Source organism: Stenella coeruleoalba (assembly GCF_951394435.1).
Source record: "Stenella coeruleoalba genome assembly, chromosome: 16".
Taxonomy (NCBI): domain Eukaryota; kingdom Metazoa; phylum Chordata; class Mammalia; order Artiodactyla; family Delphinidae; genus Stenella; species Stenella coeruleoalba.
Window position 1 is genome coordinate 23,710,792 of NC_137162.1, and position 14,958 is coordinate 23,725,749.

Sequence of the window (14,958 nt, forward strand, 5' to 3'; positions counted from 1 at the left end):
TGGAACACAATGCAGGGGCAGGATCAACCTTGATAAAAATGAATGGAGAACAAGGTCAACAGAATTGGTTTTAGGGAAGTTGCCTTGCCTAGTGTATCTTGCTTCTCTGTAGGTGCGATGACACCATGTATTTTTTTCCCCAAAAAAGACTGACTTCAGAAAGACAAAAAAAAATTATATGTATCTTGGCACATTCTTCATTTTGATTCATGTGTCACTTCAGATCAGAATGTCTCACTGTTCTAAATGACCAAGGAGTTTCAGGCACCCTGTTTTAGGAAAGGAACTGCACAGTGGCAAACTCACCCACCATATCAATAGAGTCAGAGAAACAGGAATTTCTCAGCTGAAAGGTCATCTGCAGCAATGTCCACCTCTCCTACTGGGCTCTGACCACAGGAGCATGAATAATCCTCTTACCTCTACAGGCTTACTTGTGCAAACAGGAATGGCCTCACTCCTGGGAACATTCATACAAACCTTCCCACAGCTGTGATCTACTGCCCAATAACAAAGGTATATTTCTGCCTCCTGGTGTGATTAGAGGCATGAAAATGTAAGCTTCCCAAAGCCATTTACACTCCTAGTCATCTCTACTAGTCTTTACAACTTTAGGAAGAAATCTAGGTCATTTCCGAAGCTGGGACCTTGTTGCTAAGGGAATTATTTCAGCACTTGTCTACGTCCTAGAAAATCAGGGTATTTCCACCCTGACATTCACTTCTCTCCTTCTTTTTAATGTACCTGCATTCACTCCATGACTTCTACCTAATAAAATAACTGGAATCTTATATGTTTCCACCACTCTTAGTAACTGAGCAGCCAACTTAGATACCAGAGTAGGGATGCGGGCACTCTGACATGCACTGCTCAGAAGAGACCACTGTCAAGCAGAAGGCCATGTGTTGATCTCTCTGCTCTGACAGGCACTCCCGCCCCTCGAAGAGGAAAACTCACGATGGAGTAGCTCAGCCATACCATCTGAGGCTACCGCCCACCACAGGCTGTCCTGCTGTGAATGAATGACCTCCACCAGCGCAGCCTGTGGGGTCTGACCACAAGTCACTAGTAAATGCTGGATAATGAGACACGCCTCCTTTGCTCAAATCAATCCATCTAGTTGAAGTGGTCACTCAAGTTCTTTCACTGCGAAAGATCACACACTAGAGGTATAAACAAGCAGTGTATCATTAGGGTCACTGAAACAATTAGTTTTTTTTTTTTTTAAATCTAGTCCCTAAATGGAATCACTTGGTTTCCTAGATAAATTATTCTTTAACTGGTGGTCACACTAAAAAAATTCAATGTAAGTGGAAACTCAATAAAGGTGATCATATTAAAAAAAAGATGTGGGCTTCCCTGGTGGCGCAGTGGTTGAGAGTCCGCCTGCCGATGCAGGGGATGCGGGTTCGTGCCCCGGTCTGGGAAGATCCCACATGCCGCGGAGCGGCTAGGCCCGTGAGCCATGGCCGCTGAGCCTGCGCGTCCGGAACCTGTGCTCCGCAACGGGAGAGGCCACGACAGTGAGAGGCCCGCGTACGGCCAAAAAAAAAAAAAAAAAAGATGTAAATCACAGCCAGTTCCTCTCTATGCACAGGTGTTGCCATCTGGCAGCATTTCAGGGAAACCCTCACTCCTACCAGCGATATTTGCTTTCCTCTCCTATAAAGTTGTGCACAAAACATGATTTTCCAAATAATTTAAGGTATATAAATAGCACTAATCCCTCCACCCAGATCTCATAAAAAGAAGCACAGACTTGAAAAAAGTACTTAAGAGATCACTGAAGTCAAGTACCTTCACTTCTGGGCTGTAATTCTGCTCATACACGTAAGACATTGATTTTAGCTCCCATTTGTTGAAGGCTTATTGAGTCCACCACCACACTAGATGCTTTACAAACATTATCCCTCATTCTCACAACAATCTCATTAGATCAATATTTTATCCCCATTTTACAGGTGAGGGAATTGAGAAGGTAAGTCCCTTTCCCAAAGTTACAACTGCTAAGTGTACAGCTGAGATCTGAATTCAGGACTATCTGACTCCAATGCTTGTGTTCATACTGTCAAAATTCAGGAAATCTTGGCTACATACCTCATACAATTCAATAATGATGTTTCCCATCAGACCTCTGCTGCTCTTGATGTTCTCCATGGCCAGGGTGAAGTAGATCCCACGTGTGTCTGAGATGTAGAGGTTGTACGTGTCATTCTGGTTCCATTCCTGGACAGCTGCGAACACTTGGTTCTCATTGGTACTAATGATGTGCATGTCCTATAAGAAGATGGAAGGCCTGTAAGGCAGCAGATCTTCATATCTCCTTGCCCACTGAGACCCAGAGTAATCACCATGACTTATGAAACGGTTGAGAAAAAACTTGAGTTATAGGCAATGTTAAACAATTCTGTGTCAGGCCAAGGCTATAAATTATGAGCTTCATGATTTCTGTTACTTGCTAAGTGACAGGAAGATGGGTGTAAGGGGCTTTGGTGGGTATGATTTTCCATGGCTTCAAGGGATTTATCCACTTTCATTTATTTATTTAGATGTTGGGGGTAGGAGTTTATTAATTAATTTATTTATTTTTGCTGTGTTGGGTCTTCGTTTCTATGCGAGGGCTTTCTCTAGTTGTGGCAAGTGGGGGCCACTCTTCGTCGCGGTGCACGGGCCTCTCACTGTCGCGGCCTCTCTCGTTGCGGAGCACAGGCTCCAGACGCACAGGCTCAGTAGTTGTGGCTCACAGGCCTGGTTGCTCTGCGGCATGTGAGATCCTCCCAGACCAGGGCTCAAACCCATGTCCCCTGCATTAACAGGCAGATTCTCAACCACTGGACCACCAGGGAAGCCCCCACTTTCATTTTTTGTTTTTATAACTGAAAGTTGGTCTTTGCTAGCGGAGACATACAACCTTGCAAGAGGAAACCCACACGTGCAAAAATGACAGGTCCTATCCCTTCATTAGATCTTCATTTATGATTTCAAACTTTTTAGGGTAACGGTTTTCACGCCTTTTTTTGGAATCTTCAGATGGGGATGGCAAGAAAGGTGGCACAGAGGCATAGCCGATGGGTGGGGCTCTGGGCTTCCAACTCTGCTGGAAACAGAGCAGCACTACTGAGATCTGTTATGTCCTGGAGTTCTGTGTAATATTTTAGGAGTAAAAGGTGAGGGGGGTTCTGCTGCTAATACAGTAATGTTTGAAAACCACAGATATACAGGTAAGGATACTCACTCTAGAATTTAGTGTTCTGGGTCATAATATAAGCTCTGCTATAAATCAGCTGTATGATATTGGATGCGTCAGTCTCCCTGAGCTTCCATTTTCTCACTGAAAGAGTGAAGAGGTTGGGCTACCAATAAAAATAGCTAACATCTGGGCACATTCTAAGTCATCTAAATGTATTATTTCAATTTAAAAAATCCAATAATTCTACAATGGAGGTAGTATGATTATTCCTGTTTTACAGAGGAGTCAACTAAGGCACGCAGAGGTTTACCAACTTGCTTCAGGTTACGTAACTCGTTAAGTAGCCGAACCATGTTTTGAACCTCTGTGATATGACTCTCACCTAATTGTTAGCTTCTAACTATTTGTATATACAGCCCCTAAATCAGAAGTTGCAAACCAATGACCCATGAAATGAATATGAATCACAATTGTTTGGTTTGACCATAACCTCTGTCAAATACCTGAAAATGTAGTATTTTAGGTAGAGTCAGCACTCATTGGAGTCTTAGCCCTACATATCTATGATCTGCCCTTATATTACTGTTAACTTCTTGGTCCCTGAAGCCTCTTTAGTTTGTATTCCTGGACTGGGTCATTTCTAAAATTAAATCTAATAGTTCAGAATTCAAAATCGTTTTTAAAAGCCAGTTTGCATATGTGGCTAGGCACTGTACAAAGATTACCACAAACTCAAGTCATTACCTAAGGATCTTACACTGTCAGGAAGAAATGTTAGCCTGGATAGATATCGGACTGAATAAAAGCAATTTTAAACATGTATAACTATACAGGTGTATATGCCAAAGAATAATATCGTCCCAGGAAAGCAAAAAGAGAGGCACCCTTGTCACTGTGGCCAAAAGCACTGGTAACAGGGACACAGGCAAGTGGAGTGACAGTAAGTAAATAACTAGGGTGGATCTAGCCTTCACCTTATTTGACAACCCTTCCCAGAAATGGTTTCACCAAAAAAGGAGGCAGCAATGTCTCTAATGTCAGAACCACGCAGAGCTCCTCCATGCCAATTGTACAAAGAAGCAAACTCATCTGGACAGCTGGGAGGGGGCAAAAGTGAGAAAGTGAGCTCTGGATCTTTCACTGGAGATTCTCTGTCAGATCTCAGCCTCTAGCCTTGGACTCCCTAGGTCACCTTGACTGAGACCTCATTTGCTCATTTGTGCTTTCACACCTTGTAGAATTACAGGTTCCTGCTGAGGTGCCTGAAAATGGAAATAAGGCTTACTCTTAAAAACCATGTGATGGGGCTTCCCTGGTGGCGCAGTGGTTGAGAGTCCGCCTGCTGATGCAGGGGACATGGGTTCGTGCCCCGGTACGGGAGGATCCCACGTGCCGCAGAGCGGCTGGGCCCGTGAGCCATGGCCACTGAGCCTGCGCATCCGGAGTCTGTGCTCCGCAACGGGAGAGGCCACAACGCTGAGAGGCCCGCGTACCGCAAAAAAAAAAAAAAAAAAAACATGTGAGGAAGTCATGTTGTGTGGGGTGGAATGAAAGCCCAAGAACCCAGTAGGAGGGGAAATAGCAGCTGCAGGAAATATGGATTTAATTCACTTTACCTGTTAAAAATGCAACAGAAATGCCTGGCTTTCCCCAGATGTTTTGGTCATAAAAATGAATGAGCTAAGTTATTTTAGACTAAACTAATGTAAAAGAAGTGAGGGGGGAAAAAACAACTTCCAACACTGGGGCATGGTCAGCATCAGAGGCAGCCAGATTTGCTGTGAGTGCATCTTAGTTTAGACCTGCACTGGGACTATGTTACCTGGTGAGCAGGTATTCCAGGCTCCAGGATAAGAGACTACTCTCTAGTATATAGAATTACGGGATGTCCACTTGAGAAATCCTTAATTTATCAAAGTCACTTAGCTAATAAATTATATTACTAAGATTTGAACCTAAAACTATCTGAATAAAGAGGTTAAACTCCTTACCAGTGGGGATATACTCGGTGTGTATCAAAATGACCTGGCGATCCTAACAGCATGCAGACTCATGGGTCCCAGTGCCTGAGATTCTGATTCATTATGTCTGGTTGTGGAGTCTTAGATTCTGCCACCTGAGCAAGCCCTCCAGATGATTCTAGTGCATGCAATCTAGGGAATCACTTTTTGAAAAACTCTGAACTATGTGCCCTGTCTCCTAATAGGTCTTAGAGTTGAATAGGGGTCAACCAATAATGAGAATATTAAGTCTTCCAGAACAAAGAAAAGCATCATTAGTTAAAAATGGTCCTATAGGAATCTGAATGACAATAAAGCTTATTTCTTTCATCTTGCTACCCTAATTTAACTCCAAAGCATGTGTCACTTCCTTATTGAAACAATTATAAACAACACTGCCCCTACATCCTCCCAATAGAGTCACTAGGGAGAATCATGGTTGCTTTTTGAAAATCTAAACCTATGACTTCCTAGGTGAACAATAGTAAAAATACTTCCGTGTTATTGAAACATTTTCTTATAATTCGGGCCTAATGTAACTTCATTCATTACAGAAACACCTATGTTATTAAGCATTTGCTACGTGCCAAACACCATATATAAATACAGACAGGAACAAAACGTGGAACCTGACCTCAAGAATATGCCCACCTGGTGGTGGAGACATCACAGACTCAGGTGGCCTTTCGTGAACTTGACTAAGGACTACAATAGACGTGCTGAAAACGGTGAACACAGGCTTACAGGTGAGAGACAGGTGGAGTATTCAAGGGAATGTATGGAACTTGGAATAACCTGAAGGCAATATTCCTCTGAGGGAGGTGAGGATAGACAGTGGCCACATCATAAGGGGTTCTGTACGGCACACCGAAGTTCTACCCTGAAGGAAGTACAAAGCTGACACAAGATTTGAAGCAGGAGAAAGGGAGGATTAGAGTTGGTTCATTAACGCATAGACTTTGTTGAAGATGATCAAGTTCATTACATGATAATATTCAATGTGGAAGCATTGTGAAGAGTGGATTTCAATGGGGCAATGCTAGAAGGAAGGGAGAAGGCTTAAAAGGTCATCGCAACCAGCTAGGCAGTAATACACAAGGGCCTGAACTGAAGAAGTAGATTCTCTATGAGAACTCTACGAAATGAACTTGTGAGATATTAAGGAGGCAGAATCTACAGAAGGGAGAAGGACACATCTTGAATATCTCAGATACCTGAATAACAAAATTTTCTGCTTTTTATTTAGAGTATTCATTACAATCAAAATTAACAATCACTTCTATAATTATTTGTGTGATATCTGCCTCTCTCATTAGACTATAATGAGTTCTCAGATGGCAGACACTATGTCTCTCTTATTTGTCACTTTATTTTTAGTGCTTACCAGAGTATCTAGCACATGGTAGACATCCAACAATAGTTTACTGAGTAAATAAATGAAGTAAGTAAATAAATGGAGTAAGTAAATAAAAGGAGGAGATATAAGGGCCAAAAGGTAGAGACTCTGAGCTCAGTTGTTAAACGGGTTCTTTAAGGGAACGTACCTCGAATAGGCAGTTAACGATATAGTTCAGAGTTTAATGGAGAGATATCTGCTGGGGCTGTGGATATAGGAGTCATCAGTGTGAAGAGAAGGGATGAGGTCGCTCAGGAACCATGAAGAATGCAACGGGAATTTAGGAACATCCCCACTTCAGGGATGGCAAGGGAAGGGGATCCAGAAAAGGAAACCAGGAGTAAAACACTGCCAAAGCGAAGAGTATCACGGGTGGATTTTTTTTCCCCAACAGTGTCAGATACTCCAGAGAGTTTAAAAAAAAAAAAAACCCAAAGATAAACATGTAGAGACGTCTAATTGGATTTGGCATGCAGGTAGCCACTGGTTACAACGGCTAGCAGATTTTTGTTGTTGTTGTTGTTGTTGTTGTACGTGGGCCTCTCACTGTTGTGGCCTCTCCCGTTGCGGAGCACAGATTCCGGATGCGCAGGCTCAGCAGCCATGACTCACGGGCCCAGCCGCTCCGCGGCATGTGGGATCTTCCCGGACCGGGGCACGAACCCGCGTCCCCTGCATTGGCAGGCGGACTCTCAACCACTGCGCCACCAGGGAAGCCCCCAGCTAGCAGATTTTTAACGGGACAGTGGAGAGATGGATGTGAGAGAGCTGAGGGCAACTAGCAGTAGGTTCAAGAGTGAATAGAAAATGAGAAAACAGGTTAAAACTACAGATAGCTCTTTAAGAAGAGAGGCCATGACACAGCAAGGAAGGATAAATCAGTATTCGGGGAAATGTAAAAATTAAGGACAATTTTCCTAAGGAAATTAAGGAAAGGTTAACATTACTGTCATTATCATTATAATAAATTATCTAAAACATATTTCCCCCTGTTCTCTTTCATTATTCAAAGTGGGATTAACTGTATTCTACTGTCAAAAACAAACCCAGACTCAGGTAAGGAGAGAGGTGATTGGAAAAGACTATTGGAATAGGGGGAACACTCTGATCAAAGTATTTGCAAGCACCTCAGAGTGAAGGCAGAAAAGAATTACTCGTATTGGAAGAAGTAAAGCAAGCTAGAATGAACTGCGGGGAGTGGGGGAAGGAGTAGTTAAACAGGAAATTGTTTTCCTTAGGGTCAAGCGATTCTCTTAAGGAGAAAAGCCAGACTTAAGTCTGGTCCAGTCAAATTAGCAGGCACTTTGTCCAGATTGGTCAGTGGGGACAAACAGTTCAGTGAATCATTTATGAGACAAAGAACAGGAATCTGGTCTTGCCAGAGGTAAATACGGGGCACATTTAAGAGAAGGCGAGTTCTTTGCAGTAAGCCATATCCAGGAACACAAAAGCGTGGGGGGATTTCTTAAATGTTGCTGTTTCCAGGAGCTTGGGGCTCAAGTCAAGCTCAGCGTTGTTACCGCCAAACTGAGCTCCGTACAGAAACAAACAAACCAACACAAAACAATTTTTTCTCTTGCAGAAATGACAGAGTAGCGAGTTAAGAACAAGTCCAGAATCTAAGAGGCAAGAGGAGGTCTTGGAGACTCAGAGGGGTCCAGTGAGGCAGAGCAAGAGCGGCCTGGGACACGACCCCACCCCACGAGGAACTCGCCCAACAGGCTAAGAGCGTCAGTAGTATTTCCCCTGGAACACAATCACTGCTTAGACTTGCCCAGCACTTTACACTTTACCAACAATGAGCCATTTGCTGCATCCTTACAACTTTGCCAGATGGAATGGTATTATGATGCCCATTCTACAGATGAGAAGACCTGGGCTCACAGATGAGCAGCAGGCAGAGCTGGAATGAAAGCCCTGGGTTTCTGCTCTTGAGCTCCGTCTCCTTTTCCCCGAGGCTGCCATGGCTTCTGTCATCTCTCTCCAAGCCCTCCGCAGGTGCGTGCTCTACACGGCCATCGGCCTGAGACTCAGCGCCAACCCAGTGCCCAGGGGCTGGGTTATTGAGGACTCAGCACAAGGCTGCTGCTCTTAATAATGTCACTCTTTATTAATGGCCTTCATCTCCTTCCCTGCAAAACACTCTGAAGCCATGGAGTGCCCCAGGAGAGTGTATTCTGCACAGTCAGCTGGGAGTAGAGGTGGGAGGGCCATGATGATGGGCAGATCTGCCATGTTTCTGTTTCTAAGCAAGATGCCCAGCAGCAACTGCAGCACAACGTGGAACAGCAACAACTTGCTTAAAAGCCATTTCCGGGGCTTCCCTGGTGGCACAGTGGTTGAGAGTCCGCCTGCCGATGCAGGGGACACGGGTTCGTGCCCCGGTCTGGGAAGAACCCACATGCCGTGGAGCGGCTGGGCCCATGAGCCATGGCCTCTGAGCCTGTGCGTCCGGAGCCTGTGCTCCGCAACGGGAGAGGCCACAACAGTGAGAGGCCCGCGTACCGCAAAAAAAAAAAAAAAAAAAAAAAAGCCATTTCCGTTTCTAAACGATGGAAATCACCCATCTCCCTCCACCCACTCCGTCCTCACCTCCTTGGCCCAGGCTATGAAAACCCGGCCAAAGCCGACGAATAAAGGGGATCGATAACCATCCAGCTATCTTCACGCCAGCCCTCATGTTAATGAGAAGCTGCTCCGGATAAAGTTCGTCGAAGGGGCTGCACGGATGGTAGTCTACCACAGTAAACTGCCATGGGGCTGCTAATCAGTGATGGAGGGCTCTAGGGTTGTGACTGACGCCAGGCTTCACGTATCCCCACCTGCAGCCACACTGCCCAGGGGAGCAAACTGTTTGCTTTTCTGAGAAGTTTAAAAATACATAAAACAGGCATACAGACAAGAGGCAAAATAAGCCCTACATGGAGAAATGTGGTTTGGAAAGTTCCTGAAACTCTTTTCCTGGGCCAATACATGGAAATCACCAGGTTGCCGCTAAGGGTCATTCTCCATTAGAAAGAACATGGTCACGAACTTCCTCATCTTCTGCAAGCAGGGATACCTCTTTCCTGCTTGGGTTTAGAATATCTGATGGGTACACCCTGCAAGCGGAGTCCTATACAATGGGCCTAGAAAGCCAATCACAGGGACATTAGAGAAAATGAGAAATTAATGCCCATGGCCCCTGAGGCTACTTCCCATGGTCCCTGTGAATTTCACCAGCCTCTCCACCTCTCTCTGTGCAACCCAGTCTCTCAATATAGTTTTCCAGTTTGTTAAATGAACCATACTCTCTCTCAAAATCGGGCCAGTATATGTATTTTCTACCAGCTTCCCGAACACTTGCTTGCAGGGTTAACTCCTTATCTGTCTTGAATCATCTTAAGCATCACTTTCTTTAGGAAACTCGTCTTCTCTACCCATATTTGGTGAGCTCCAACTATCATGTCACAATGGCCCTTGAGCTTCTGTACCTATAATACTCCCTACACCCACAGTTGCTTGTTCAGTGTCTCTTCTCTACGAGAATACAAGCTCCATTACGGCAGGGAACGTGTGTATCTTATTTACCACTCTAACCACAGAGCTTAGTTCAGTGCCTGGCACAGAGTAAAAACTTAAATGGAAGAAAGAATAGATCGATGGGTGAATAAATGAAGGAACAAATGAATGAATGGGTATGTGCATGCTTATATGAATAGGTGAAAGTATAAAAGCAACCAGGGGTAGGTGGTTATCCACCTTCTTATCCCATAATCCCTACTACCTCTGTACTCATTTCGCCTTTCAGGATACGTTTCCTAGCACCGACTTAGAGATCCAAGTCTTTGTACCATTACATTTGATACACGTCCAACCTGAGACTTTGCTTCTTTGCAGCCTTAATAGGTGATGCAACTAAAGCCCTCCCACATTCATCCCGAGGTTCTAAGATCTGTCTCCTCCCAGAAGCCATTGTTCACAGGGGATGAGGTCCACAGAGTAAGTTTTATGATTTTCCAATACAGGAGTTAAAATGCCATGATTTGATATTAATTTTATAGTAAACTATTCCTTTTTAATTACTCATAGTGGCAGAAGGGAGTGGAAACACAGGCAGTGCGTTTATATTTAGCATTGAAGGGTAGAGAAAAGCAAGAAAGCCATGAGACTAACCTGTCCACATCTATCTATCTATCTATCTACCTACCTACCTACCTACCTACCTACCTACCTATGGTTTCTGCCTGGACCATTCTAAGCCTGGCCCTTTACTTGTCAATAAGGCCCTTGTGAAAGGGAGGGGCCCTCAGAAGAGATTGCAAAGCTAGTGTTCCTTTCACTACCAGTCCTGGGAAATGACCCGAGATTATATCGGATGTTTGAATCATAGGAAATCAAAGCTCTTGCCTGTGTACCCTGCTGAGAGGGGAACACAGAACCCAGATTCAGCGACATTAGCAGAGGCTAAACCCCACAGTGGTTAAGTGCGGCTGAATGCCAGCTGTCTCCCAGGCAGGGGTCAAACCTTCTGCAGCCCAACAAGGCAGCCTCTCCCCACCCCTTTATCTGGCAGGACCCAGGGGAGCAGGTGGTGCGTACCTTGGGCAGCGAGTACTTGGGCAGCTTTATCTGAGTGAAGGCTTCTCTTCGGTAAGACACGTAGTAGCTGGCTCTTCCACCAGTTGTTACCTGTATCGTGGGGAAAACACAAAAGGTCAGATGGAGCTACGGATCACGGCACAAGGTGGAGAGCAGTAGCCTCTCTATCAACAGCCACAGTAGGTTTGTAACAACCTTTTAGGGAATATACTCCCTGTTGGCTTTGGTCCTCCAACCCCACAGTGCCCTGAGTTGCTCCTATAGCACAGCACTTAGACAATAAGTGAGTAATTCCGACAGTCTTCCCCTGCGGCTGGCAATGTCTGTGAGAGCAGGGGCTCTGTACTCTGTCACGGTGTTCTGAATACATACACACTTAATAAATATTTTCAACTGAAAACAGAGAAGCTACTATGTCTGCTGTACCCATGATCTATATATTCTTTTTTTTCAACAGCTTTTCATCCACTGCAATGATGACATGATTGTCAAAGAAAATTTGTTTTGCATCTGAACAATTACTATTGCTCAAAGCCTTATTACTTTGAAATTAATTTCACTACCTCGCTGAGCACAATTATTTTCCTTCCTATTTACAAATCCACGCATTGAGCAGATATTTACTGATTCTTTCCATGTGTTAGTTCATTAAAGGCATCAAAAGTCAGAGAAAGAACTCTGGATTTGAAAGTCAGAAATCTTATGTCTGAGTCTCAGTCCTACTAGCTCATGGCAGGGGGAGTCAACATCTGAAACCTCACTTGGCAACAGATGGATTCTTAGAGGAACCTGGAAACCACTCCAAGAAAGGGTCCCCTGGCCTGGGCTTGCTGGAAAGTCTCGCCAACATGGCATAGCTCTGCAGGTGGCAGCTCTTGGCCCAATTATCTTAACTCAGGGGAAATTAATATTCACAGGAGAAGACAACATAGGCTGCTCAGAGAAAATAACAGGAGGACAGTAGCAACCAGGCTGCTGTGCTGAGGAAGCAATCACTGGAAGCCCAGGCTCCTGCTGAAGATAGGCCAGTCCCCTGACCCTGGTCCAACCCTAGTGCCCGCCCACAGCGGCTGCTGGGAGCAGGGGGCGTATAACTTCTCTACTGAAAGCCACCCATCGCTCCTCACTCTAAGAGATGGCATTTCCCGTGGCTCTCTCTTGACCTGCGCAGATTGCAAGCCCACAAAGCAGGCCCCACAAGCTGCCAGGTAGAACAGATGTTCGAGTCAGTGTGAAGGCAGAGCCTTGGAAAAACCTTGGTGCAAAGTCTTAGGCTTTGAACCAAGAGGAGAGACTGGTTTCCCCCGGATGGTCACTGCTATCCTTACATCTCTATTTTCTAATTAGAATCATTCTTATCTTGTATTCCAAGACTTTTTTTTTTTATAAGACATCTGTTCTGAAGCCATATTGCTCCGTGTTGGCTTACAGGTGGGGTGTTGACAGATTAAGACCAATGAGTTGCTGAGAAGTCTTTTGTTTTTCTTTTTTAAATACATCTCAACTACATAGAATCAGATTAAAATATAACCCTTGGTTCTAAGCACAGTCACCATGAGTCCTGGCATGATCCTATTTATTCGCTTCTTTAATTTGGTTTTATTTCTAATTATAAAACCAACACATATAAACGTACCTGCAAACCCAAGAACTAGATCAGTAGTTTTTAAACTTCAGCATGCATCAGAATCGCCCAGAAAGCTCGTTAAAACTCAGACTGCTGGGCCCCCCCCACAGAGCCTCTGATTCAATCAGTCTGGGATGAGGTCCAAGAATTGTCTTTTCTAATAAGTTCTAGATGATGCTGATGCTGCTGGTCTGGGGACCACACTTGGAGCAGCACAGAACAAGAACTTCAGTGCCAACTGACATACACCTCTATGCCGCTGTGCTCCTCGCCTGTCCTGACCCCTGCCTCCCTCTGAGATGTAGCCACTTCCCCGAATTTTGTGTCTACAGTGATAATAAAGTCTTTTTAAAATTAAGGTGAAATTCATACAACATCAAATTAACCATTTTAAAGTGTACAATTCGGTGGCATTTAGAACCTTCTCCATGTTGTATGACCACCACCTCTGACATAGTTCTAAATCATTTGCATCATCCCCACCCAAGAAGACCTTTTACCCAGTGATAAAGTTTTTAAACCCCCAAATATATCCTCTGGTCTCCCATCATGTGCTTGACAATCAGCTCTCCACAGCACATCCTGAAGTTCACCAACCTCACCCTTAGTGAATTAGACCAGGGTCAGAATCCCGTGACTAATGCTGGCCAGAGGTCAGCAATTAAAAGCAGCATTTCCCCCGAAGACCCAGTCACCTCCACAGGGAACAAGATGACAGCACCACCAGGCTTCTTATCAGCACCACAGAGCAAGGCAGGGCCCCCTGGGGTTTCTAACTTACCAAGGGCCAAAGGAGAACAGAGTGGTCCCCTTGATAGGGTCCCGCTGACCTGACTCTGGAACTCAGCCCAGCCATGCCTGTATGGCCCTGTGCAAGCACAGATTCTCTCTCTCTCTCTCTCTCTCTCTCTCTCTCTCACACACACACACACACACACACACACACACACACACACACAACACACACACACACACACACACACACACACACACACACAAGCTCACACACACAACCTGGGAGAGTTTCTGCTTAAATAAAGCATGAAGATGGAATTACACTTCAGAACTACCATGGGATAATCTAAAATATTAAAGGGCTGCACGAAGGCCAAGGAGCCCAGAGGTTCCCCAGTACCTCTGATGCCATAGCCTCCCCCAGCGACATCAAGCTGGCTCCTGCAGCTCCGCCTCTGTCCTGGCCGTCCACTCTCTGTACTGCAGAAACCTCAGTGTAAGGCCCCGGAGTTCATGGAAGGGTTGTGGATGCCACCGATTCATTATACCTTCTCCCTCCTCTCATCTCCTGAATTTTGTTATTTCCATTTCTATAGCACTTTCGACATTTACTCTTGTGGTGCACATATACCTATAATGGTCCCTCCATGTCCTATTATAAGGGTGTAACTTCTTGATTACTAAGTAATGCTGGTCTCACGGCAGGCAATCAGTGGATGCATGATGATAAAAAAAATGATAAAACCGTCATCAATCGGGTTCATCTACCACGCTCCAGAACCTCCCTTCCATAAATTATCTAGTTTAATCCCACTGACAACCCTGCAGAGTCTATAAGATATGGAATGACTTGCCCAAGATAAGACAAATATCAACCTAGTAAAGATTGGCTCTAAACCTGTTCTCCTCCTCCTGTGACTGAGACAAATCCTCTATTCCTCTTACTCATGTCAACAATTGTAACATTTCCTTAATTCCAACATCTTTAAGAAAATTTTTTTAAATCTCTGTAATTGACTTGTGTGTATATGTTTGTGTTTCCTCATATTCCCAGAGAATCAGCCATGACGTTGACACTGCATCTTAAAAATGATGTCTTCTTAGAAGAGAAGTGAGGTAATAAAAACAACAGGAATAGTAATCACCATGCAGTGAGAAAACATATTACGTGGAAGATGCTACAGTAAGCAGTTTATAAACCATACTTCATTTGCACTTATATATATACATATATATATTCCTGACATGTAGAGGAGATATACGTGTATATATATACATGCTCCCCAGGTCAGGACATTGAGGCTGAGAGAGGTCACTAATTTGCCCAACATCATACAACCTTTCATTGTCCCAGCCACTGTACAACTCCAGCCTATGCTTAAAAATTTAACTAGGAATGAGCACATCTCCAAAGCGGCAGGCATAGGGC

General features: G+C 44.5%; 1 protein-coding gene across 9 annotated transcripts in view; it reads right to left on the minus strand.

Moving 5' to 3' along the window:
* The window catches only part of SORCS3 (sortilin related VPS10 domain containing receptor 3), a 742,043-nt gene that overhangs the window by 100,103 nt on the left and 626,982 nt on the right, over positions 1-14,958 (minus strand). For all 9 annotated transcript variants that reach the window (XM_079900511.1, XM_079900512.1, XM_079900510.1 and 6 more), the window contains 2 exons: positions 11,168-11,257; positions 2,098-2,277 (listed from right to left, as the gene is read on the minus strand). In XM_079900511.1, the coding sequence (XP_079756637.1) occupies positions 2,098-2,277; positions 11,168-11,257 (270 nt within the window). The remainder of the gene's footprint in view (positions 1-2,097; positions 2,278-11,167; positions 11,258-14,958) is intronic.